General features: G+C 31.5%; 3 protein-coding genes across 5 annotated transcripts; 2 read left to right on the top strand and 1 right to left on the bottom strand.

Moving 5' to 3' along the window:
* Nucleotides 1-412: 412 nt before the first annotated feature.
* Nucleotides 413-1557, top strand: LOC130654961 (calponin-1-like). Its single transcript, XM_057457660.1, has 2 exons — nucleotides 413-566; nucleotides 1113-1557. The coding sequence occupies exons 1-2, from the start codon at nucleotides 461-463 to the stop codon at nucleotides 1442-1444; spliced, it is 438 nt and encodes a 145-aa protein (XP_057313643.1). The 5' UTR covers nucleotides 413-460; the 3' UTR covers nucleotides 1445-1557.
* Nucleotides 1558-2993: 1436 nt separating this feature from the next.
* LOC130654959 (uncharacterized) lies at nucleotides 2994-8501 on the bottom strand. The gene is made up of 12 exons (XM_057457658.1): nucleotides 8344-8501; nucleotides 7395-7449; nucleotides 7098-7180; nucleotides 6692-6761; nucleotides 6254-6324; nucleotides 6063-6160; nucleotides 5589-5730; nucleotides 5260-5324; nucleotides 5091-5122; nucleotides 4959-5003; nucleotides 4703-4828; nucleotides 2994-3935 (listed from the first exon to the last, which is right to left on the bottom strand). The coding sequence occupies exons 1-12, from the start codon at nucleotides 8424-8426 to the stop codon at nucleotides 3630-3632; spliced, it is 1176 nt and encodes a 391-aa protein (XP_057313641.1). The 5' UTR covers nucleotides 8427-8501; the 3' UTR covers nucleotides 2994-3629.
* A 703-nt stretch (nucleotides 8502-9204) lies between these two features.
* LOC130654954 (diacylglycerol lipase-alpha-like) lies at nucleotides 9205-26667 on the top strand. 3 transcript variants are annotated; one of them, XM_057457652.1, is made up of 16 exons: nucleotides 9205-9850; nucleotides 14098-14123; nucleotides 14326-14442; nucleotides 15611-16349; nucleotides 16804-17021; nucleotides 19230-19371; nucleotides 19522-19605; nucleotides 20002-20073; nucleotides 20266-20346; nucleotides 20584-20726; nucleotides 21710-21778; nucleotides 22489-22561; nucleotides 23000-23193; nucleotides 23580-23785; nucleotides 24662-24721; nucleotides 25244-26667. In XM_057457652.1, the coding sequence occupies exons 3-16, from the start codon at nucleotides 14348-14350 to the stop codon at nucleotides 25270-25272; spliced, it is 2205 nt and encodes a 734-aa protein (XP_057313635.1). In that variant the 5' UTR covers nucleotides 9205-9850; nucleotides 14098-14123; nucleotides 14326-14347; the 3' UTR covers nucleotides 25273-26667. The 3 variants fall into 3 exon arrangements, with proteins under 3 accessions (XP_057313635.1, XP_057313634.1, XP_057313636.1); XM_057457651.1 differs by having other exon boundaries at nucleotides 14095-14123; XM_057457653.1 differs by lacking the exon at nucleotides 14098-14123.
* Nucleotides 26668-27039: the final 372 nt, after the last annotated feature.

Raw genomic sequence — 27039 nt, 5'->3', positions numbered from 1 at the left:
TAGGTTTTATGATTATACTCACAAAATTTTGCTGCAAACCAATAAGCAAATTTAAGGTTAAGAGGATTGGTAGAGATAAAATATCGCTATTTTAAATTTGTTTTTGTGGTGTTTTGTTTCTCTAACCTCGAGGAAATTTCAATTTATGCTTTTACCCTGCAATATCAACATAACATTAGAATTTTTATAAAATAAAATAAATATCGAAGTCTTAAAACGTGAATATGTTAGAACGAGAAAGGAATTTTTTAATATATTTAAAGTCGCCTAAACAACTTTTGGAGTTCTACAACAGTTTAACGTCATTATTACCTCGGACTTCATTTAAGCTATATAAGTCCCTCTTCTGTAGTGTCCTCTATAACTAAGACAATTGAGTGAGAACAATGACCATTAAAACAATGGACAAAATGTTTTCTAATGAGATAATATATTTTTAGTGAAATATTACTAAAAAAAAATGGCTGACCGTCCCGAAGGAAATGAAAACGTGAAAGAAATTAAAAGTAGTATTGCGAAAAAATATGATGCAGGAATGGAGTCGGCTGTTCTTACTTGGATAGCAGGTATCGTACGTTGTGTTTTAATACCCAACAAATGCGCACCGCGCTTAGACTAAGTAATAAAAATATTTGCTCTTTCAGTAATTCACTGGCAATTTTAATACGAGGTTACTTCCTGTATCAGGACTGGCATCATCTTTTCTTCCAAAATGCAAATACTTTGAATATTTTAGTAAAAGAAACGTTACAGGATATCGCCTTTTAGGCAACTGCATGTTTTTTTTGTATATAAGACGGTTCCCAGATCTGTCCAAATTAGTACGTCTGAAAATCTTTGTTTATATTCTATATTCACCGTGATGGATTCTAATTTTGAAAGGAGATTGGTTGATTTTTTTTTCCGAATAACTATTTTTTTACCTAAAGAGTGCGATTAGCGAAAACTGACTTTACACACCTCTTGATGAGTATATAAATAATTCCAATCTTTGAAGTATTATCTAATTAAATAAAAACTCATCAAACTAGGTAACGCAACAATGTACTTGCCCGGTAGTTTCCATTTTAAATACGAATACGTCTATGCGTTCACTTGTGTATTATTTTTAGGTGTTTTGGGAGATACTGGATTGTTTGCTGGTGTACGGGGATCTGACGCTGTTCGTGAGAAACTCAAAGACGGGGTTATTCTGTGCGACTTGATGAACAAAATAAAACCTGGATCGATAAAAAAGATTAACAAATCAAAGATGCCCTTTCTCCAAATGGAAAATATAGGCTTCTTCAACAATGCTATGCGAGAATACCGTGTTGAACCAAGTTATCTTTTTGTTACTACGGACCTCTATGAAGGTCAAAATATGGTACAAGTTTTGATTGGCTTACGTGCTCTTGGTACTATGGCGACGAAGAATGGTATAAAGCCTGCCATTACCATATAGGCACATCAATATGAGGTATATTACGGAAATAAACGCCCGTCAACACCCGTCATAGGCAGGGCGTTAATTAATTCAACCTGTCACGGCATGTGAACATGCTGGCCACTTCTATAATTTATTTACACATTCATACTTAAAATCATCATTTAAATCCATTTTAAATAGTTTTCGTCGTCTATCCCATAAATTCTGAAAAAAGTCATAAGTATGAAACCTTAATAAAGAATTAATATTTATAAAAAATACACTTCTGCGTTCAACTTTGTTTGATGTTTGTTCGTAATTTTATGATCTTGTGTCGTGTACGATTGCAAACCGTTGTGATTTTTTTTTTTCGATTTTTTTTTATTGATTATTAGATTATAGCAATTCTGTTCCTTTAGTGTTGCTTCACTAACCATAGAATTGATTTGCAGAAAATCAAGTTTTCTCTTTTTTTTTCTATGAATTAAAACAAATGCTTTGTAAAAGATTGTGAAGACCCAAAGTGAAAATGAAACGTAAATGTTAGCGACCGTGCGTCTAAGAATCAACATGATAATGAAACAACCCAACTTTTTTGTTTTGGTGAAATGCACTTATCATTAGTTAAGATTTACCACAAAATATATCTATGCATATGTGATATACGCTAAAACAAATATACTTTCATTTAAAAAATGAGTATTTTAAATCGTCAATTGCTGACGCCACCCTTCTTGCAGTACAAACCGTAAAAGAGCGAAAGGGTGCGGGTTTGTATTGTGATACTTTTATAGACTGCTACGGGCTAGTCTACTGCGGCTCTTTTATCTTATCTTCATAAATAAAGAAAAAGTTTGAGTCACTGCTATCGTATGATTTTGCGAAAATGCTCACGCCAAGAAGTTCTTCTGTTTAAGAGTTACGTCTTAAAATTGTTTAGGATTTAGAATTCCAATTTTTGGGTGTTTACTATTTTTTTACATATTGTGTTTCAGCATGTTTTCAATAATTTCACGAGTTTTTTTATTGCGATTCGCGAAGGTAGATTGCAACTTATTGTGATTTTAAGCAAAAACCACAAACATTTATGTCCACAAACATTTACGTCCTTAAGGTAACATCGCCAATCCGTGACATTCTATCTGCCAAGCATTCGAGTTTCCATAGCTAGAAGAATTAGTATTCCTAGGATAGAAAGGTGTGGTTGACCACAATAGCCGTGGACCGTACCCTAATTTTGTAGCAGAACCTACCGTGGCCCGATGCAGAAGACTACTTTTTGAAAGTTACTTTCTGAAATACCAAAAAATGAACTTTTAGGAGTTCTTGGTATTTTTTACTTACGATAAAACTTTGGAAAAATGAAATGTTGTTTTTTGTCAGTTTTGATAACAAAAATAAATGAAAAAGTTGACACACATCATATAGACTATAAGCCAGCCATAAATTAATTCTCGCGAAAAAGCTCTAAAGCCGAATTTCCACTCGCATATTTATTGACTCGAATCGAATCGCAACGGATGTAAACAGTGTAAAAAATTGCACAAGTAAACTTACGTGAAGGAACGACTAAAAAAACACGGAATTTGTAGAAGTAAACAATCAAACATAAAATAAATATATCTTACACTTTATACACAAAAACAAGACTTGAACCAGCAGCATTTGCGTTTTGTTTTTAAGGGGACAAAAAACTTGTCGCAACTCAAAAGTGTGAACTCAAAAAACAATTAATTTTGACCTTTTTAACACAAAAAATCGACGCATAAGAATATAAGCATATATATACACGATTTTTTTAGGGACAAAAATGACCTCTATACTCTTAGCAACCTATGGCTTGACACCATGAAAGGGGTTCCTTATAAAAAATACTTTTACCTGAACTTCGCATATAAAAATCCAAGCAAAAAAAAGTTGAAAACGTTAAAAGAAAAAAATTAATATATGTCGTTAACCACAATTTGTATACATTGTGGAATACTATAAAAATGATATGCGCTATGTTGCCTTTAATTCTATAGGTCTATGAAATCAGCCGTAAGAAAGGAATCAAAGAGAAAAAGGTTGCATTAATATAACGGATTATGATCTTTCCATCATAGCAAGGTTCTTCAAAACGTTTTTCGCTGAATGTCTTGTCTTTTCGGTTATATTATTGACATATATGAGGTCATGTGATTGACTCACATTACCATAGCCTGAAGTCAAAGCAAAGACTTCACACTATAACTTTTGCTGAAGAACTTGCATTTATACTGACAGAAACATCCACGTTGTTCACACCATCGTTCTTAGTTTGTGTGGGCGGGCTGGTAGGACTGTTTGAAGAGTCCCCTTCAGCTGTTGAAGAGCCACCACTTTTTACTCGCGTTCGCCGACTTTTCTTTTTACGTTTCGGTATCGATTTTTCTTGTTCTGCGACCGCGTTTGGAGCAAGCAAATTGCGTTCGCTTTCGTTTTCAGGATTACGTAGGTGTTTATAATTAAAACTTCGACCACGTGGCCGGAATTCGGACTTGAATACCTAACAGAAATAAAAGAAAAGAACTGCATTGAAATTCTGTTAGTTCATAAAGTACCTAGGTATGACGAACACTATCATAATATGTTCGAGGCCTTTTTGTATATGGGCAAACGCGATTTGTTAAATCTTACTTTTATTACAAAAGACTTTTTTAAAAAAAATTAGTATTAAACATATTTTTTAAGACTTGACTTGCTAAAAACATGCCCCTAAAATTCATTAAAAGTTTCTTAACAGTTGCTTAGAAGAAAATCAAAAATCAAATTATCTAAAAGCCTACTTAAAATTACCCGAATGTTTTGTTTGATGTTAAATTCTTACCACCTACAAATTATTACTTGGTTTAAAAACAGAAAAAGTGCTCCACGAACGAGTACAAAAATGGAACCTTTAAGTCCGCTTTACCTTTGATTTGCCGAAATTTATTTTCAAAATTGGAATTGATGCTTACGTCAGATATTACTTAAACTAGTGTCACGTAGAAATCTTTCAAATTTAAGCTCAGTTGCTTATAAACTGGTCTCTTTTAAATTTGTATCAAAACGAGGGATGGATTTTTTTTTACGTGCGTGATACTGAAATTACAGTTATTTCTAATAAATTGATATATAACTTAAACTTGACCTATATGAATTGTTTCTTTTTTCGTGTGCTGCGCTACATAAGCACACGCGTAATTCTGTCCTTTCAGACAATGATGGGAAAGTCTAAAGGACAAAAACAAAAATAAAAGCGAAATTTACACAATTTCAGTAGAAACAACATACACCGACAGATGATCTTTGCACAATAGGCGGTTGTTCAGAATCTTCGTATGACTTCGTTCCTCCTCGAAAGCTGTCCGGCTTGAACACCAGAATCATAGCCCAAATAGGTAATAGCCATTTTGTTATCTAGGGACAAAAAAAAAGTTTTAAAGTTTTAATTTCGTGCATCTTTTCATGAGAAATTTAGTTGTAACATTTCGGAGAATTTCTAAATGACAAACAGGAACATTTTTATAACAAAACAATGACGTCATACCTTCACAATAACATGACTAATGGTAAAAGCAACCGGGTCCGTCAACTAAAACAAAGATACATTATTTACAATTTACTTTCGACACGTCAGACACTTTTGATGTACGCAACAAAAACCAAAACAAATACTTACAAATACGCCTTTACAACGATTGTCTTTACCAACTAAAATAGAATAGTCATATTTTAAGATACATTCTTTGTCCACAAAAGCCACTCACCTATTTTTAACCTTTGGGTGAGGTCACATCGTCTCTTACCATAAAAGAAACTATCCCTTAAAAGGTAAAATATAAACTTACTAAAGATCATTGTAACATCATATGCCATACTCAGAAGTGCAGAAAGTTCGAAACTCAGTATTATTCTAAACAATAGCACGTTTTAAGTATATTCTACTTGGTATTTAACTACAATATAGATCGAGGTTATATTACATTTATCTTTAAAAAATACAAAACAAAAACATACTAATGTTATGTGATTTGTTTTTCTTAAGAAAATTATCATGTAAGAGTGAGTTCTTTGGCATTTTTTGACTGTTGTGCATCGAATTTTAAAGAACATGAGGCCTGTAGTACGATAAGATTCTAAAAAAATCCACCATCTTTATTACTAGTCTTCCACTTACCCCCATAGAGAACGTTTTATACTTCTTTTAAACAGATGATCAGTTTTCAATTTATTTGTTTGTTGCGTGATATATACACCGACTATCATAAACGCTATACCAAGAGCAACTTCAGAGCAAGATAATTGAAGCCATTCAGGTTCTGGAAAAGTAAGGTCAAAAATAAATAAGTAGAACAGTCCCAGCATGGCGGATTAAGGGGAGGGGGGTATTAGTATCTGTATTACCACTCTATAAGAGCTTTTAGTATTCTATACAGTGCTAAATTATAGTCACCGTTGTAATCAACACAACACTGTATACTAAAAAAACATCACTTGTCATTTATTCATTATTTTAGGTTCTTGTTAGTCAGTTCAACCAAAGACTTCAAATTTTTCCAGGCTTAGTTGCAAACCTAAGTGCTTTAATGATAAAAAAACACAAAATCAGTTAATAAAAAAAGTAAATTTCAGTTGTCAGAATAATACATACCGACACATTCATTGGTATTATCCTTCATGCGAACAATACCAACAATAATTAAAACAACAAAATAGATGAAAACAAGTAACAGAGCTGGTAGGATAGTTCTAAAAGTAAGAAACAATCTTAGCAAACCTGAAATTGATAGATGTATTAAAATATTTTGGCATATAAAATTCGAAAGAAAAAAATGATCTTACTTTTTGTACAAGTTCTCTCTTTTTGACATACGAGATACAATTTCGCCATAAAAACGACAAACAACAAGAAACTAAAAAATCAGAATACACATGAGTGTGTGTTTGTCTATATTTAAAAGTTTTTTTCTATGTAGTGATTTTCAAAGTTAGAAAAAAATCGAGAAGTATAATTTTGCCATTGTAATGGTAAATAACTCAAGAAAACAAATAATCATTAGGGGATTTTAATATCTTTTTAAAGCCCAAATTACATCTTTTCCATAACTTCTGAAATTTTTAAAAATGATTGGCACCCTGCAAGGTTATCTTATTATCAATCTCATCCTGGAATACAATACAATATCAAAAATTTTGTTTGTTGTAGATGTATGAAATAGTGCCCACACAAAACATTCAAATATTAGTTACAGAAATTCAACTTGTACCCTTTATTTATACCTGAAATAATTTCAATAGTTCTGCAACAAGATCCAGTGTAGCTTGGTGAGCATATACCCAATTTAAAGCCCTAAATAGACCAAGGTTAGATACATTGTACAGTAAATGTTTATCACACAATTGTGAGATGGTTGACAATTTAGGAACACAAACTTTCAGGACAACATGACCTAATTTACTTGTAATCCACAACTGCTTAAATATAATAATAAAACTTATATTTTTATTGACGATAAATACATGTTCTAAATCAGTTATAAAAAAAGTTTATGCTCTCTGGATTTTTACTATCATTATTATTCTTGCACATGCCTGTGACTGTGAAGATTTTATATATTCTAACGTGATAAGCAGAAATGCTGATAGCATTCAGTACCTTATTTTGAATAGGTCCTATCATACTTACAGCAAAAGAATTTCCACAATAGCAGAATAAAATATCATATATTGATTCCATAATTCGTGTTTAGCCAAGTGTAGCTTAACGATCTACAAGTCATGGTTGCAATTATTGTATAAGGTACATGTGTTTCTATAGCAACTAGTTTATAAGAACATAAGCTTAACATAATTATAAACATAAGCAAGTATAAGAAACTAAGAACACTTTAGATTTAAGTATGCATAATAAAGAAACAAGAACTATAAAGCATACATACATGCATATTGGTTTTAAAACAAAAAATTTAAAGTTAATACACACCTTCACAATACAAAATATCACAGTAACAAATGCCAGTATCGCTTCCAATGCGTCTCTAAATAGTTAAAAATATACTTCATTTCTTCATAGGTGAAGTTTATCCATTTCTGTAATTCAAAAAAAAAAAAATTCTATGGTATTATTTTTGTGATTTTTAAAGATGCATACTGCTTCAAACTTTAAAAGTGGCAGGTACCCTTTTTAGCTGCCCTGTTAGGACATGCAATATTTACTCAGTGTTTTTGGTATGAAAAAATGGATGTTAACATGTACTAAAAGGATTTTGATTTATTATCTAAATTGCTATGTCAGCAGGAATTTTCAGTTTAATTTGTATAAGAAAAAAGAAAAAAATAGCTTTTACAAGCTCCAATATTTTACAATGGCATGATTTTGCACCAGCTTTTAATTTTAAATGAACTTTTGGTTAATCACATTAAAAGGGTGTGCAGAGTTTTTTTGTTCAGGCTTTTGTATTTTTCTAACAATAGGCTTTTGTTTATTTTGAAATATTCTTTGATAGTATCCTTAGCTGCATAAATTGCTGGTAAAAGAAAAATATCCAGAGTTAAAATATTTCTGCACACTTTATTATAGCTGTATGATTTAACAAACATGTCTGAAAATTTAAGAAGAAAAGAAAATTCTATCGGAAGTATCATGTATCTATATTAAAATACCCATATATGTTTGTCTGTCTGTCTGTCATGCAAAATGGTACCTCAAGTAGTGTGAGGCACAGAACGTGCAAACCTGTGGATTTTTCCACGGGCCACCGACTAGTAGTGTAGTAAAGATTGTCGTAAAATTTTATGTTATGAGTCATCTTCTCTTTAATTTATACATCATTTCTTTCTGAAATAGTGACAAGTGTATTTGCCACCTTTAAAGAGTAAAATCCTTTAATACTTACTATAACTAAATACCTTTAATACTTGTTAATACTTACCTTGAACAAGCAATCTTGTCATAAGTTTTAAAACAACCTTCAGCATAATGATCAAGTGATTCATTTGTTAAATTTGCCATCATGTTGCTATACTGTATAAATATACTGTATAAATACTACAAAAATTATTCAAATTATAATACTGATAACATGCATATGTTAAGTCTACCTAATAACCAATTATCACCCTGGTCTCTTGAGACTGATAGATGAGCACCAGAAAATTGTTTTTGAACATAAATTTTGAATTTCAAAAGTCTATAAGGAAATACCTTTAAAGTGTGAGTTGAAATATCCCCATATTTAGCTGTCACAAAGTCACATGTAAAAAACAATATATTCTCTACATACACTCCACTGAAATTTGAACATTTTACATGTTATCTTAATGTGACAAGATTAAAAATATATTCTCGTGATGCATTCTTTTTTATATTAAAACCATTTATTTTCTATTTTCATTCTATTTTCATCTTATTTCTAAGCCCAAGCTTGAATTTTGCCATGAAATAAACAATTTAAAATATGAATTCCCCTGTAATTCTTTTTTCTACTGCTTGTGCTTCTTTTTTCACCTATAGCTACAATACTGCAACAACAAAAAATCGTCGGAAATTTTATCAAGACAAATTCTGAGTTTCTGAGTCAGAATTCAAAAGTTTTGTTCTTACTGCAAAGAACAACATAAGAACAAATCAGGCTTGGAAAAGCTTGAAAAATATAAACAACCAGCCTCAAGTCAAATTTTACAAGTGCATCCCTCAATTGTGATCCTTAGTTAGGGCACATGAAACAAACAAAATCGTGCAAAGAAGGTATAGAGTTGGCTAGCTCCTTTGCAAGATGTTATTAGTTTCGTCTGTCCTCCAACTGTAAAAAAATGTGGTATAGGATTAAGTAACAAAACAAACAGATATAAAAAACATAGCAAATTCAAACAGCACCCACACGCTAGTTTCAAATAATATAGTACTAGTAGTAATTAGGTAGTACTCCCAGATGTTTTGTTTTGCACCCATCGTGTCATGTTCAGGTCCACATGAATGAAACTACACCAAGCTAGTCCTTCATGCTATAATAATATTTTGTGTAAATACCAAAGGGAATATTTTTTCGTAGAAATGACAAAAAGTAGTTGTGGAGGAGGGTTATAAGCACTCGCATTGCGTGCACACTGCACTGTATTCTGAGGTGCCTTTTTGCCTGCTCCACATTTTAAGTAAATGAGGTGCAAATTTTATCTAATATGACAAATAATTTTATATTTGCATACTAAAATGTTTTCTTGGTGTTGAATATTGATAATAATGACTATGCTTGAAACTAAGGGGAAAACCCAACCTTCGCGCGCACGGGAGACCGTAGTGTTTACAACAATTTTGCGTTTGTTTGCAGTTCGGCAAAGCAGAAAAGGTTTTGCGGTGGAAACACATTGGAAACTTCTTAGATATCATTGTATTTTGTTTAAATTGAATCTAATAATGGAGATACATTTTTGCAGAAACAAGTGTGTATAATTTAAGCTTGCCAAAAATTTTAAGACCTAGCTAAATGTCAAAAGCCTGCCCTACAAGCTAGAGGGTTCTATCTATTAACTTTCTCTTAGCTGGCGAATTTTGTTCCGTAAATGCTTGCTATACATATAGCTAGCTAGCTATGTCGGGCACATGATGTGAATATAAAAACATGAAATTGAAAATATTTCAGCATATTGTGATTTATAATAGAAAGAGTCAAATTTAAGCAAAAAACTATTTTAATGATTTTGCTGTAAAATTTTAAGATATTGAAAACTATTGACATGGGCCCCAGCCCATGGAAAAATCCAACTAGGGAAAACAACAATAACAACACCTGTCATTTGAATTTTCATAACGTAGCAATGACCATTCCCAGCCGGCACAAAGAGCTCTAAAAGACGTCTTTTAGACATCTTCCGCATTTCTAAAAGACGTCTTTTTTAGCGCTGATCTTTTTAAGCGTCTAAAAAAGGTCTTTTCAAAGATGCATTTCAAAAGATCTCTTTTAGACATCTTTTCAAAGATATCTTTTAGTCGTTTTTAAGAAATTCTTTTACGAAGCATCTTTTTAAAGACGTCTTTTAGACACTTTACAGATGTAGAAGCGACTAAAATGCATCTTTAATGCAACTTTTTAAATGCATCTTTAGAATGACATCTTTTATCTATAAGACGTCTTCCTTTGTTTTTATTGTTCTTATTGTGTTTTTTTTTTGAATTTTTTAGAAAAAATAGGCATTTGATAAAATAAATTTAAGACGTTAACGTTAACGTTTTGAAACGTACATTTTTAATAAATTGCAGAAATAACGACATCAAAGACGACCAATATTTTGCGATAAAAATAATTTGCATTTTTTATATCAAACTCGTATTGACACTCGTATTACATAAATATAGTTTAAATATAAATGTAAATAAATAAATAAAATATTATTAATAATAAACACTATACAATTAAATCATTTATATTCATATTTACAAATTGTAATCATTAAAATAATCTGTATTATAAATCCTACCTATGAACTTATCCATGCATGGAGATGTACACTAATTTCTACTTCAGTTTTAAACTAAAGCATACTATTTAAAGCATAAATTAAAACTGGAGTCGAATTCTGTGAACATTGCTTTGAAATTTGCTTGCAAGGCCGAAATAAACAAAATAAATATTCGAAATAATAAAGAAGTCAGTTCAGAAAAAACGAAAAGAGATATATTAAATGTATAATTGACATTCATAAATGAGTTAAGTCGAAAAGGCTTTTCCTTTGTTATTTGGAAATTTATACATTTAAGGTTGCCCTTATCTCCTTGACCCTCTAACTGGAAGCGTTTAGCAGCTTGGTCCCAGTTACGCGTCACATTTCTCGTTCATTCGAATCTTTGAAACGCTTGTTAATGGATTATATAGAGAGAAAAAATAGCTTTTTTTCAGATAAATAATGGACTTTTATAGAAACGTAGTCATTAAATGTTTGGGAAATAGACCAATGAAACCTAAGGCGATCATTTGCATACTATGTAATAGCAAAAGGATTAACTGAAAATTCTCATTATTTTCGTAAATGATTGGAGCAAAAAACTAAGACAAAACACACCATACATAGAAGGGAACGCAATACATCAGCTAATCCACTTACCTACTAATTCTATAAATTAATTTCCATTTCGAGAATCACAAAACTAAAGTACTTACTTTTTAAATAACCCGTATCCCGGAGATACTTATATTAAAATACCGCCAATTTTTATTGAATGTTCCCCGATGGTCAATTGTCGAAAAACATCCGCCAGGAGGTGTAGGAAAACATCTTAATAGCGTTTTCTAACAGAATACTTGAAAAAGACGTCATAAAGACGTCTTGTGCGGCTGGGTTAATAAGGGAAAATAATTCAGACATTTCTTTAGTTGTTGCCTCTATCATGTAGCTATAGCTAGAGCTTGAAACACTAATAAAGAAAATGTATAAGATAATGTATGTTTGAGAAACGGTTGAATAGATATTGGTGTTTAAACATAATTTGTTGGCATCATCGTTTTTTCTGAAGGGGATGGTATGACCCAGGTTTGGGAAACTTACCCAATTTAGCCACAGTGGCCCCTAGTTACCCACACAGAAAAGGCTGTCAGATATTTCTAGCCATTTCAAAGATATTAAACATAAAAGTACAATGCTATAGCTTCGATAATTTTAAAAATGCTATTGATAGCAGTCTAAATGCATTAAAATCCCGCCGTTAACGTATAAAAAATATTTTTTTCAGCTACATCAAGGAAAAATAAACACATCCACTTTGCCTGTTAAGACAGAGAAACCGAAAGACATAGGTTCCGTATTATTATAAAAGACTATAGTCGATAACGCCTGTAGAAAAATCCACTCAGGCAGGACAACAATGGAAAAGAGAACCATCACTTTAATCTTGAAGACGTTAGAGCAGTCTCACAAATCTACAGAATTAATTATTTCAGAAATTTGTTTAGTTGTTTAGTCTCTATCATGTAGAGCTTGAAACGCTTATCAAGAAAATGTATAGGATCATGTACTTTTGACAAACAGTTACGGAAATATTGTGTTTTAAAGGTTTTTTGATGAAGTCTTAAACCTGTCCATTCCAAAATGGATCCCGGGACCCAGGTTTGGGGAAATTACCCAAATTGGTCCTAGGTGGTCCCTAGTTACCCACGCAGTGAAAAATCATTGACGTCACAACCTCGTTTCAAGTTATTTGACCTTAAGGTTTTATGTGCACTGTAATAGCTTCATTAATTTAATATAAGATATTTACGTTAAAGTAGTTTTATTGACGTCGCGCGAATAAGTTTTTCGGCTACATCAAAGGAAAATAAACACATCCACTTTGCCTGTTACAGAGACACGGAACTGGCGTATTATTATATAGATCAAATTGCTAATTATGTAGTCTTCTAACCTAAGTATATTCCTTTTCCATTTTATTCTTTTTCTTTTTATAGCTTTTTTGATTTGTTTTTTTGTTTGAGATATTAGAAACTAACAATTTTAACTTTTTTTTTTAACAAAAACATTCCTAAACAATGAACTGAACACAAAACCCTTGTAATGAATATCTGGCAAGATCTAACTGTCATTTTCTATGCGTCTACAAAGAATATTTCTGTTCAAATAGATCTTCTAGTTGGTTTTGAGTGGGATCTTGTTCTTTTTTATATATCTAGAAAAACGTTTTTTTTTTCGAACTAAATACCACACAAACTCACAAAAACTGCTAATGTTTTTTGAGAACTTAAACTTTGAAACTGACAAAGCTTTCAGAAATTTGGATAATTTGAATTGACATCTAGACAAAGTGTTTTTCTTGAAATTTATCTCCCACTGCCTGCTGCTTGTTTTTTAGACAGGATCTTCCTTGTTGTTATTTACTGTAATGTTAGGTCTTTGTAATTATTATCCTGCTTCTGCTGTTGGGTTTACTAGAATAAACAGGATACTGTCTGGATACCAGCAGGAAATTCAAGCATGCCTTGCTTTGGCATTTAATTGATGTTGTTCTCAATAAAACACACTTTGTGTAAAATTTTATTTCAGTACATTAGTAGATCAAAATGAGAATAATTTGGCAGAATTGGGTGAGGATTTTAGGCTTGAGAAAAAAAATGTCAAACATACAAGGGTATCTTTCCAATAATATAAATCCACTCTTCTCTTGTGTTGTTCTCCATCTTAACAAAACACTCCTAATTGTAACCAGGGCTTTTCGATTATACCTCACAAGAAATTAATTAATTATATATGCCTTTGGGATATATAAGCCCCTGCTTTTTCTTTAGTATATTGATGACTTAAAAAATCTGTCATCAATTTAAATTACCACCATGTTAGTTTTCAAAGCCATGAATCACATTGCTCCTGATTACATGCGGTTTAACTTCCTTTTGGCAAAAAGCTGCCACAATAACCAAACAAGAGGAGCTTCTAAAAACAGGTTCACACTTCCCTTGGTCAATACAGAATTTAGCGAAAAAGCGTTCCTGTTTAGAGCTGCAAAAGTATGGAATAATCTTCCAGACTCTTTTAAGACTTCCATCTCTAATGTATTTGGTAAATTCTAATGGAGATCACTTTTTAATTTATGTTTTTAATCCTTTTTCTTTTCAGTTTTCACAAATTATAAATGTTAGTATATGTTTGATTGAGATGAGGCAGTCTAAAGTTTATCATTTTTTGTTTCTTTTTTGTTTCAGTAGCCTGCAGCAGGAACAATCCACTAACTGTAGGTTTTTTTGATTTTATAGGCTAGCCACTTTCAATATTCATTATTATTATTTAATATCTCATACCTGTTGTTAACCCCTGTGGAACCTCCATCATTTATTCACCAGTTGTTTTAAAAAAAGAAATGTGTATATATACATTTTATTCTGCGTGTCCCTGCCATAATTATATTCTTTAGCAATTTATATTATTATTTTTAGAAATACCAACTTCTAACCCAGGATGCCTGGTCTTACAGTGTTTAACCGGAGATGGTTTATTGCGAGTGATGATTTAGTGATTCCATTTGGCATTTCTTTATTACTTCGTGGTGCATGGTTAGTGTTCTTTATATTTTTGTAACATTTTTAGTTTTTTGTGGGGTGAATTCTATAAAAAAACCTTTTTCCATGCACACTTGTACCATATGAATTGCTGTTATTTACAAAAAAGTATTCTTTACAAGAATTTTGTAAACACATGTTAAGGTTTCTTCTCCTAAAAGGAAGAAAAATCTAAAATAAAATAAACGTTTCTTCCCATGAGAATTATTTCAAGGATAAGGTAACCCCCTGAGACACATATATACTCTGTATATTTGAAATATCTTCTTTACTATCAAACATTATATATATTCTGAAAGCCAAAATAAATTATCTATACAGAATAAGGATGTTTCCATGACAAAGCCCCCCAAAAAAGAAAAAATGATATACATAAATTTACCCTTTTGGCTTATTTGGTCAAATACTCCGTTTAGTAAAATTAGGTGTTTGTTGAAAAATATATAGTTATAAGCTCCCTATTCAGCTTTAAAAAAACTTTTGGAAACCGTAACCCTAACCCTAAACTTGGCACAGCTGTAAAATGTCTTAGTACATTCTCATTCTAGGTACACAAAATAATTTGATGATGTCATGGGATCAAAAAGGATGTCATATATATATGACTAATTTTTTGGTCCTGGTAATACAAAAATTCTGGTCTGTATTATATCCACCTTGGTAACACAAAAACATTCATTAGCATATACAAAACTATTTTAGAAACAAAACAATGCAACAAAACTGTTTTATATTGACTTGCTGAAAAAAAGGCTGAACACCTTTGTTCAAAAATGGCAGAAAATTGAATTTTTTTCACCAAAATTTTTTGCCTGAATCTGTAATAAAAGATAGGAAAAGTCACCAAATTTTAACATTTAATGTCATCCACACTAAAAGATAAGGTAAATTTGAATTGCTGCAGACATTTTGTGTCCCCTCCAGGTATGTTAGGAAATTTTAAATGTTTTAACCAAGCCATTACAAAAGTGGTTACCGTAAAGAAGTTTTTGTACTCTTAAAATATTTATTTTGGCCTTAAAACATTTTAAAAAGAATGTATTTAAGAATTTCAATGATATTAAGGTTTGAGATTTGGTTAATTTTTCTTGCTTCTGTAACAAGAGGTCAAAATTTCACAAGTTCTATCTATGGAAATAAAGATTTGTTCTACTTTTTTTAGGCTTGTTGTTGTTGCTGTTGTGTTTGGTATTCATATAACCTCGAACCATGATAAACAGAGAAGTTCTAGTCTGTGTAAATATCAGATGATTCATATATATTTTTTCGTTTACATGGGTATATTATTTTTATCAGCTGTTAATGACTTAATTGTTACATACATTAGCAGTCGAGGAACAATTTTTGATAGCGAACAAAGGAAACACATACCAAAGTTGTTGTATATTCGACTAGCTATTTTAATTTTTGAAGCTGCATGGGCAGGCGTTGGTATACACTATATTTTCAATAAAGGTAAAATTTGTTTTGATAATCACGATGCCTGGTTACCTAAAGCTGTTGTTATATTTAACCTTATATGGGTAGTTTTCTCCTTGCTTTCAATGTACTTAACTTTTGACTCGGCTGGAAAACTTTGGTATAAACTCGATAAGAAAACTAGACGCAAGAAATATGGCTCTGTGGATACATTAGAGTTTCAAAGAAAAATCGTGGACAAGTATGAAAGTGAGTGGCATAAAACTTGCAAGTTGCTGTTTTGTTGTACAAAGACAGAAACCTCAAAAGATAATGTATTACTTCTTGCTTCAAGAATATTTGCTGAATATTTCCACAGTTACACAGATTTAGTTCCTTCAGACATTTTAGCTGGCATGATTTTACTCAGGCAGCGGCAGAAGTATCAAGAATGCAAATGGGTTGAGGAGGAGTTAAAAAATACAAACGCATCCTACCATCAGGTAATGTAAGCGAAAGTGAAAAGTCTGAATTGTGAAAAAAAGCCTTATAATTCATAATTTATTGCAAATTTCCCCTATTCAACTCAAAATTTAATAATCCGGTAAATTCTAATCATTTGAGTATTTTTAAGCATTATGGCATAGATACACTAAGAAACCAAAATTTTTTAAAAAAATTATCCCCTTCTGTTGTAGTTCCATGGGGTTGTCCCCACCTAGGTCCTTTGTCTCCATGTCCTATAAGAAAAATCAAACCAAGAAAAACAAAAATTAATTTTCTAAATTAAGTTTGCCATTCGATTCCCTTTTTTTAGAAGAGTGGAAGAAACTACAAAAGATTTAATCTTTTAACAAAAAAATATGTTCCCTCAAAATGGTTGTTATTATCAGTGAAAGTTAAGTTTTATACTAAACTTTATGTTAATATTTGATTAAAAAAAGATATTGTGTTTAGGTTACCTGTCACAAATCACATAAGTCTGTTCGGCGCCACCAACAAACTGTTAGTTCGTATCCATTTGACATGGAAGATGAGTCAGATGTTAAAATTTTGGAGGAAGTGACATATTTCGCTAAATATGCTTTAGCATGTTATGGGTGGCCAATGTATTGTTTATTAAATAACATTCCATTATGTACACGTCCTGGTTGTAGGTTATTAGCACGTGTGAGGTAAAAATAACTTATTTTTATTTACAGTTACAATCCTTGAAATTATCCCAAATCTCATTGGCATTAAATTGCCATGAAGAGTCGTTTTCATCGGCAATCAGTTAGCAATAATTTGCCAACGCTAAAAAGTAACGCATCAGCAGTTTTGAGTACTATATTAAGCTGCATCAGTCTTACCTACCTTTTAAATATATTTTTGTCTTTTTAGTAATAAGTAAAACTATGCAAGTCCGGCTGTGTTAACAATGAACAACTTTTTAAATATATTAGAATATTTAATGATAACTAAAAATGAATTGAACAAAATATCAAAAAGTTTTTACTCTATTTGAATCACCAGCAAAATGTTTTGAAGTTGCGAGCATCTACCTGGAAAACTAATTACCATTATAGACGTAATGAGCATTTGAAGCTGTTTTTTTTTTTGTAGGTTTATTTTTTTTCAATTATCTCAGGATTGTTGATAAATCACTCACCTTCACATTTTAAACCCTGTAGAAGGTATTTGAGTATGATTGTTATAATGGTGACATCCCTTGAGAAGTCTTTATTTTCATTTGTTTAAAAGTCAAATAAATGTAGTTTGTTATGGTATAAAAAAATTGTGACTTTTTTGTTTTAAAGCAATAATAAAAAATGCTAAAGGACCAAGAAATATCCAGCTAAATGTACTTAGAACTAACTTATAAAGTTAATGTCTAACTTGATATATCCATCACGCCTCTGTAAAATCAAGTCAGAGAAAAACATTTAAGGATCTGTATACCTTTTTTGTTTCAGAAAACTTTTGGAAACTGGAAAGTTGACTTTATCCAAATAACTAACTTCTCTGATCAGTCTTTTACACCTTGAAGTTAAATAGAAGCTATGAGTGATTTATTTAACATTAACCATCCTCTGGAGTATAATTGGTCTTTAGAAAGTAAAATTTGAAGAGACAAGCATTTTTTTATTGCCAAAAAATGAACTGTTCTCTAGATACTTCCCAATGTTTAAGTTGAAAATAGCATTTTAAAAAAAATCCACAATTCTAAATAACATTGAGTGAGAGTCGTTTTTTTTTTAAATGCACGTTGTGTTTCAAAAATTTTCAAATTATTTTTATACTATTTGATGTGGATTTAAAACTGCAGTTTAGTATGAATAAATAAACTTTAATTTACTATCGCTGATGAAGTAACAATTTAAAAAATCATGCTCAAAATATCAAATTTTAGAATTTGCCATAAAACCTAGAAAAAAATTGTTTTAACCCTATTCGGTCCAGGGTTTTTCGAACATAGGGTTGTTCAAATTGAATCAAACTTGGCACACTTATAGTACGTCGTAAAAGGAACAAAATGGCGCCAAAAAAAATTTGCTTGCGTCAGCACATTTTCTGTGACGTCATCAAAAGCTTCAAAATTGTTAAAAATGCCACTATCTGCTTAAAATATAATTACTTTTGCTCTAGAGCGAATTTTTACATTCTGTTTGAAGTTTCTGAAAGCTAAATAAAAGTTATTTAACATATCTTCCGGTTTTTACATGGATCGGATAAAAAATTGCCAAAAATTGCCCGAAAATCCGTTTTTTTCCGATTTTTGGGTAAAATCCGACAAAATCGGGAAATCGGATTAGTCACGTGTTCAAATTATTCAAAATTATTCTTCTTGATGCAACAAAGTTGTGTTGCAAGTTTCAAGTCCTAAGAATAATCCTAACAGGAGTTATTATATTTTTCCCATTATAAGGATTTCATAGAGATTTTTAGGGGTAGTTTCGAGTAATGGCCAATATCAAAGCCTCTGAAAGGTATGGGACCTAAAAAATTACCATGCAGGTGTCTAATAGATAAATGTTGAAACTCAGTAAGTATCATAGCCATATAACAAAGCAATCAGGAGTTATTAAAAAAAACCGTCAGGGGGGGGCGGAATCCCCCCCCCCCCCCCCCCCGGACCGAATAGGGTTAATAAAAAGTGGAAAATAGCATGAAAAACCCTGATTTTTATGGTGAAAAGAAAATATAAAATTTACATATATAAATATAAAATTAGCATGCAACTAGGGAATAGACTCTGAGACTTAAAAAGGAAATACCTAAATTTTGAAAAAACAAAAAATATATAGTGGGGTGGGGGTCGCGTGGGGTGGGGGAAGTGGCCTTTAATGGACAAAATTTTAAGAAAAAACAAAAAAAACTGAATAAAAAATTAAAAATTTTAGATGCTGCCATTGTTGTAGAGAAACGCCTTCATATTATCCAAACATTACTGGTGATAATTGTTGCTTGTGTAACTATGCAACACAGAAGGCTTATTTGGATATTAATAATGATAATTTTATTTATGTCAGTTACTCTGATGAAGTAAGTAATAATGTTGTTCCTATTTGCTTTTTTGGATTGTGATTCCTTTCAGTTCATTTTCTTAGGGCATATACCGTATCAAAATTGTGCAACAAAAATGTAACCAAAGAATCCATTGTGTGATTTAATTAACTTTTGTTTTCTTTTTAGGTCTTTCAAACCCCATTCAATGTTATTGTTGATAATTTCAAAGAATCCATAGTTATTTCCTGCAGAGGAACGTTATCACTGCAGGTGGCTATATGTTCCTACTATTGTAGCAACCGGTAAAATTGAGTTTGACCAAATCAGTGAGAAACTTGTAAAAGGGAACATTTGTGGATTTTAAGAAAAAAGTAGGAAAGTTGGCATTTTTTTGTTAGAAAAAATAAAAGTGGCGGTGAAACAAAAGAAAAAATTGATAAACATTCTGATTTCAGGCCTAAAAATATAAGAAATAATCAGACTACAGTGGTGAGAGGTTACGGGAATGTCAATACAAACCCTGCAAGAAAAAAAACGTAACTTTACTGGAGGAAACGTATTCAAAAAGTTATTTTGTTTAGATTTGTTAACATTTGGATAGCATGTGTTTTTCTTAAGACATTCAAAAGAACCACGTGTCAAGTAAAAAACCATTTTCTTTTGCAGGATATCCTCACTGACCTGGCAATTGAGGAGGAAAATATACCAGGTGGTGACCCAGAATGGACTGCACACAAGGTTTCATAGATTGCCTTATAAAATTTGCTATTACAAGTGGTTTTTTAATACTTAACTCCTGTGTTGTTTATCTAGGACAGTTCTTTTTTTTCCATTGTTTATTTCTTATGTTTCTTTCTCTCTTGGCATATATTTCTTGTTGTTTGACTAATTTTGTTGTTTTAATAATTAGTGTATTTTAATACTGTCTAGGGTTTTCTTCAAGCTGCTGTGGCTATTCAGCAAATTATTGCAGAAAAGCAGTTGATTGAAGAAGCAAAGAATTTTGATGTGGTAAGTTGCACTCTGTTACTTTTAAGGAATTTCCTAAAAAGGAAAATGCTAACTTAATAGAAATAACTGATATATAATGAGGATATATTACCATAAGGTTAAGTGGTACCCGCTATTTTAATACAACTTTTTTTGGCCAATTGTCTTATCCGGAATAACATATTCGTTAGCTATTTTTACAAGTGTGTTGCTTTCTTTGCATGTTTTTATTTAGATTTTAGTTTATACTAATTCTAGAATAAAGGCTCTCAAAATTACAAGTTGGTTATTGTTGGCCATTCCCTTGGTGCTGGTACTGCTTCTATCTTGGCCTTCTTGATGCGTCCAAAATATCCAGATTTGCAGTGTTATGCATATGGACCTTCTGGTTCTGCAGTCAGGTAAATACGATAAACATTTTTGTTGTTTTTATACGACATATTGTTCGGTTGAGAAAATAAATTCTTGTATTTTTTAGTTACCATTCTTTTAGCATTTTGATATAAAACTTGGCAGTCTCATCCAATAGATACATTGTTCATACTACTCAAAAAACAAAGAAACAAGGCCTTGTCTTAAATTGATAGAATAGCTTTTTGACATATTTTCCTGCAAGGGTATGCTATTAATTGCATTTCGAGAGAAAGTTTTCTGAGGATTACTTCAGGAATGATTAGATCCTATAAATAAATTTCTTCAAACACTAAGCGCAGAGGTAACAAATTTCTGGGGTTAAAATCCAGGGATGCTTATAAAAATGTTGCTTACAAAAATGTGTTATGAGTATAGTTTTTGTCATAATTATAACACTCAATTAAATTAAAACACTTGAGCGCCTATTGAAGTTTGTATTTTTTACTGAAATTTAAGATGAGATAAACTTAGAAAAATGGAAAGTTATATAGGTTGTCCCTCTGAATAATTTTTTGTTTGCAATAACCGAATTGATTTTTTTTTTCGATTTTCATAACTATATTTACACTACGTGATTTCAAAAAAATTTTGCCAAGCAAGCGACCTATGCTTAACGTTTTTGGATCTGAGGGTCACGGCAAACAAATAATTTACAAATTTGAGAAGATGCATATTAAAATTTCTAAAATCGCTAAATTATTTTTGTTGGCGGCACGTAATGCATTGCAGTATTATATTTTTAACCCTGTTGTGTGTAACATTTTTAAAGAATTAAAACTTAAATTACCGACCTACAACTTGTCTGATCAATTTGTGGGCAGTGTCTTTATCAAAGTTAAAAAATATCGAAGAGAAACGTTCACGCTTTATAGGCAGCAAGTATTATAATTTTAAAAGAGATTTTTCAAAACAGAGAGCCAACCTATAGTCAGCATGCATCTTTTATCCATTTTTTGTTTGCTTCCTTTAGCTACGAAGCAGCTTGCTATGCCAAAGATTTCATCCACTCTGTTGTGCTAGGAAAAGATATAGTATCTCGGTAAGTGATTTGAACTTAAATATTGATGTATGATGTTTTTTATAATAAAGCCATTTCACTTTAATTTTTCGCATTAAGCTAGAGCATGGTGTTATGTAGGTTACACAGATAATTTCCACCTGAAAATACTAGTTGGTGTTCCAAATCAAGCATTTAATTTTTAAGCTTTTCCTGTAATCTAACTGATGTATTTATTTCATGAAACCTACCCGACAAAGCCAGCCAAAAATCAATCATTGCATAGCTATGCATTCTTATTTTTATCCGTCGAAACATGCAATAATGAAGTGAAGAATCACGTTAAAAATAGGATTATGATGTCAAGTATTTTCTCACACAAGGACTTTAAAAATGATAGCAGTTGAGTTATCAAATTAAAAATGGTAGCAAGCAAGTTAAAAAGAACGATAAGGATCTAAAATCTTTGATCGAGGTTACGGAAAATTATCGTGGAACGAGATGTTTTCAGGCATCCGAAATCTTAGAATTTACCTCATGGAATTCTTCGGGAGGCTCTCACGAAATTCCCAATCAGGTCCTCACCCTGATAAGGTTTATCACATTGTGAACTAAATAACTTGGAATGTAATTTTGCAAACACCTCTTTCTGGTAGCTGTGAACTGAATTTATTAAAAATGGTATCATTTGTTATAAGACACCATTTTGAAGTTCAACCATATTGCAATATTTTCTAATTTACTTTTTGTAGATTAAACTTGCACACGTTAAATGAACTTCAACACAATATTTTACAAATGTTGGAAAAAACTAAACTACCAAAGGTATCAGTTGTTATCATTATTATTTCGCTTTTTATGATGTAAAATTGTGGTGTAGTTATAGAAGTATACTTGTTTATATATTTCGGTGAATAGATGCAAAAATCTGATTATTTATGTAGGAAAAATAATCAGGCCTTTGTTTGAATTTTGTGATTATTTTTAGAAAAAACTTTTTTCTAAACTTGTTGGAGGATATTTAGAAGATAAATTGTCGTAAATATTTTTTGTAGCTTAGTACATACACCTGGATTTAATGATGTAATTATTATTGCGTAGTAGCAACACGTGAACTTACCGATTAATCTTGTCAATAAGGTGTATAGTCAGGACCAGAATTTGGCCACACATGACAAAATTGAATGAATAAAGTAATAGTGGTTTTGCCCTAAAGAACCTAAAAATATGAAAATTTATGGAACTAGTAATTTTCATGTTTAGTGGAAAATTTTGCATGGTTGTATTTGTCAATGCATCCTTTGTTGTACCCAGTCCTCTAATCATTCGTATACTGAATACTTCGAAACCGAGGAGGAGATATTAGACTTTGAACCGTATAATCCACCTGAAGCCAGACAATTGTACATGGCGGGAAAAATAGTTCACATATGTAAAACCAAGTCAATATATCCAAGGTAAGGATAACATTATCTTTTATCTTGCAAAGGTTTTTGTTTTTAGCGCAAGAATTTCGACAAAATTACTGTAGAAATATATATACTTTGGCTCAGTTTCGTTTTTTTCTTCCACATTTCTGATAAAGATTAAGATTCTGGTGAAAATACATTTGTGTATCGAAACTTTACGCATATGTTAAGCATGGCTTTAAAGGCAACCTAATGATGATAAATAGGTGAATTTGCAATTCATTTATTGGGAACTTTAAAAGCACCAGCCACACATCGAGTATCCGCTATATAGCTTGTTTGTTATGTCCAAGTTAGAATGTAGTTATGTATATTTTCTCTTTTGACTGATGAATTAGCGTTTGAGCAAAATCATATGATGTTTTTGCTTACAGATTTCGAAAGAAGAAAGCTGCATATCGAGCATACTGGTCATCAGCTGAAGATTTCCAAAATATTTTGATATCGAACCTTATGTTGCGTGATCATTTTCCTGACACTTTAATAGAAGCACTGACCAGTGTACTGCCCGATGACATAGTAGAAGTTGTACCTGTCATTGTCAATGATGATGACACCAGTGTTTGTATCGTACCTCCAGGTGAGAGTGACGCAACGTTTTTTGTTTTGTTTTTGTTTTGAATATTTCTATTAACCTGTCCAAATTGGTCTTTTTTCGCTGGTGTATCTTCTTGAAAGAGAGCCTTGCTAAAAACTCGTTATAAGTAAAATATATTCGATGACGATATAGGTATCAGAAAGAACTCCATAAGCAAAAATGCCACTTTTAAATTTCTTTCGTGATATCTTATAGCCTTGCTTCCTATTTTTTTGATAAAAGTATGAACAACTATAAGAACTTCTAAAAAAGTCGTGTGGTTCAACTTGAAAATTTACAGAATATTGTATTTAAAGAAAGCCAGATTGTAAAAAGTTATAAATATCCTGTCATTATGAACATACATATTTATTTTTGGAAGATATATCGCCTAAAATTTCCTGATTTTTTTTTTTTTTTTGCAAACTAAATTTTCACGGCATACTCATTCGTCAAACTCAATTTTTTCAACGGATTTTTTTTTGTGAAATAAAGTCCAAAATATTTATATATAGCTGCATCAGCAAATATGTAAACAAAATCTAATTAATCCAATTTGTCTTACTTTGACATTCCTTATTTTTGTTACAAGCTCAAAAATTTTTTCTCTAATCGAAGAAATCTTCTAATAAACAGCTGAAATCCTCCTAAATCCTTCTAAATATCCTAAAAATAATTACGTGCATAAGTTGTAACCCTGCGTGTTAACTAATGCTTAGTAACTTTATCACTTCTTAAGGAGCGTATTTAAAAATGCTCTTACCCTTACTCGATGTTACTTTAAATATTCTCATACACCTACCTAAAAATATGACATACACCCCTACCTTCTTTAAAATTGTGAATCATAAGTAACGTATAGCGTCTGCTTTTGTGCAGATATTGACTCTCCAGACGAAACCAGTGGACAGGAAGAAAGTGAAAATATTCTAGGGCCAGGTAAAATGTTTTTTTAGTAAAAATATTCTATCAAGTATTTTTTTACCAAGGAGTATATTGAATTCGCTAAGTTAATTCCGCAAGGTTAACTTTTACCTGCATTCTGAAATGAAAAATCTGCCTTTTAACTCTATTACTACTTTTACTACTAAGTTCGTAAGATCAAAAAATTCTAGACCAAGTTTACCAAGTACCAGCTGTTTGAATAAGTCAAATTTCCAACAATAAATCTGTGTTTATAAACATTAAAAATTTTGAAGAGGCTTTTTGCATTGTTGTTGATTTCAATTTTTTTTTGTTTTTGAAAGACCTGCGCCACATCAGTCGATACTCTAATCAAGGACGCTTAAAAAAGTGGACACCTCTAGTAAACAGGAAAACATTGGTTTGCACTAAAGGTGTCCACTTAATTGTGATATCACGTGATGCTGTTGTATATACGACCCTTTTAATATCATGCGATGTTGCTATATATACCGCCCTTGTAAACCAATTCACAGAAAATTACCCTGTTTTTTTTAGAATCGCCATCGCTACTCGAATTAAACTGATTTTATATTTATGGTATTGCAAAATATATTCTAACTATTTTTAATACGAAATCTTAAAAAGAAATTTTTTTTGCCCTTTTCGTTTTGTAATAATTTAATATCGGCTAGTTTTATTTATACGTGCGTATTTCTCTATTTATGAAATTTACATTTTATCGATTTAATTCAGTTCCAATAATTTTTTTCCATATAAATATAGTTGATTGTCGAAAAGTGAAACTGGTTAACTACAACTACTGGTAGGCGAAGCCATTTTTTATTTACATTAACAAATCCAGGTTTATTGTCCTTCGTAAGTCATTTTGTGACCCAACTTTACACATTTGCTGAGTGAAACCCTTTTCTTCGGTTTGTTTCCGAAACTGTATTTATTTTTGTATTTATTTATCTTTTTAAGGGGGTGTTTATATGAGACAAAGGAACGGGACGATTGCCGGAACGGTACATTTGTTGGGACCCCGCCCTTTTCAATAATTATGCTGAAAGTCACGTATTTAGTTGGAGCTAAGCGGGATCCCGGCTCAGTAGGGCCGAGTTTTATTCTATAAAAATACAATGTCTCAGGACAAACGGAGCTGAACATTTCAATTGAAAGAAAAACAACAACATCTTGACAAACTTTTTTCCATATAAAGGCAGGGCAACATCCTGGCAAACTTCCCATACCGTTCCGGCGATCGTCACGTGAGAGATGTATATGAGAGATGTAAACACCCTCCTAGTTATTTCTTGTTATTTCTGGGTTCTGTAAAGTTTAAGATGGGTGGTTCAGAAAATCTAAATTTTACTTCGGGTGCTTGTTTCAACCGATCTAATCCTTTATTTCTCATTCTAATCGACTGTGTTCGGTTTTCGTGGGTTTAATGTACGCTTTGTTTTGAAACTCCTACGCCTTGGGTGAAACAACGTCCCTTATCTGCAGTTTGAACAGGCTTCTTTTCGACACATCAACTAAATTTTTTTTTTAATCGAACAAGAAATAGAAAGTATAATAGCTTTTTAACAACCTTGTCTGAAATGTGAAATATACTTCTCAGTGTGATTTCATTAGCATAAAGGTTCATCCATTTTCTGTTGTTTTTTTTTCTTTTATCTTTGGTATGAAGAACCACATTTTTTAATATCATTTGTGTCAAGATGAAACATGCAGTATTATTAGATCGACTGAGATTTTGTAAAATAAGATTATAACACCCCGAAATTTTTAAGTTTAGCCTTTTACCATAAAAGTTTTTCTAGTTAAAATATTTTCACATATGCGATTTTTATAGATTTCTTTAATTACATTGTTAACGAAATGCGGGTATATTTACTTTTTAAAGATGTAAACTTTTTGAAATTCTGAATATATGTTAAAACTTACTTCTTGAAATTCACCTTTACGGTTTTACAGACTGTAGACCGTTTTTAATAAGTAAATTGTCAAAAATTTAGAAATTTGTTAAGAAGATTTAGTAAAATTAAAACTAAATTTTTATCACACTGGAAATGCGAGTTTTTGGTTACAAAAAATATGTGGTCTTTCTTAGTAAGTCGTCACAAGCCCAAATAGCAATAACATTGAGGCTCGGCGAAAAACAGGCGTGGGAGACGAGTGTAGGAACAGGCGATTTTTGATTTATTTTTTCAATTCTTTAAACGATCTTTTAAGATTTGTCGGGTTACCAACCTCGTCCCAAGTCTTTATAACTTCTTTTTTTTCGGCACGAAACCTAAAAAAAGCTACGTTGTTGGCGAGATATAATATTATTGTTCAATTTATCGAAA

This window comes from Hydractinia symbiolongicarpus, chromosome 8, assembly GCF_029227915.1.
Source record: "Hydractinia symbiolongicarpus strain clone_291-10 chromosome 8, HSymV2.1, whole genome shotgun sequence".
NCBI lineage: Eukaryota > Metazoa > Cnidaria > Hydrozoa > Anthoathecata > Hydractiniidae > Hydractinia > Hydractinia symbiolongicarpus.
The sequence above is the reverse complement of the archived record's forward strand: the minus strand, read 5'-3'. Positions and strand labels throughout refer to the sequence as shown.

Coding starts and splice junctions, on each gene's coding strand:
- LOC130654959 (XM_057457658.1), bottom strand. CDS start 8,426: ATGATGGCAAATTTAACAAATGAATCACTTGATCATTATGCTGAAGGT. Junction 5,325..5,588: donor ATAAAACGTTCTCTATGGGG/GTAAGTGGAAGA, acceptor GCTATTGTTTAG/AATAATACTGAGTTTCGAAC. Junction 4,829..4,958: donor TTAGTCATGTTATTGTGAAG/GTATGACGTCAT, acceptor TTTTGTCCCTAG/ATAACAAAATGGCTATTACC.
- LOC130654954 (XM_057457653.1), top strand. CDS start 14,348: ATGCCTGGTCTTACAGTGTTTAACCGGAGATGGTTTATTGCGAGTGAT. Junction 14,443..15,610: donor TTATTACTTCGTGGTGCATG/GTTAGTGTTCTT, acceptor TACTTTTTTTAG/GCTTGTTGTTGTTGCTGTTG. Junction 20,074..20,265: donor CAGAATGGACTGCACACAAG/GTTTCATAGATT, acceptor AATACTGTCTAG/GGTTTTCTTCAAGCTGCTGT.
- LOC130654961 (XM_057457660.1), top strand. CDS start 461: ATGGCTGACCGTCCCGAAGGAAATGAAAACGTGAAAGAAATTAAAAGT. Junction 567..1,112: donor TGTTCTTACTTGGATAGCAG/GTATCGTACGTT, acceptor TATTATTTTTAG/GTGTTTTGGGAGATACTGGA.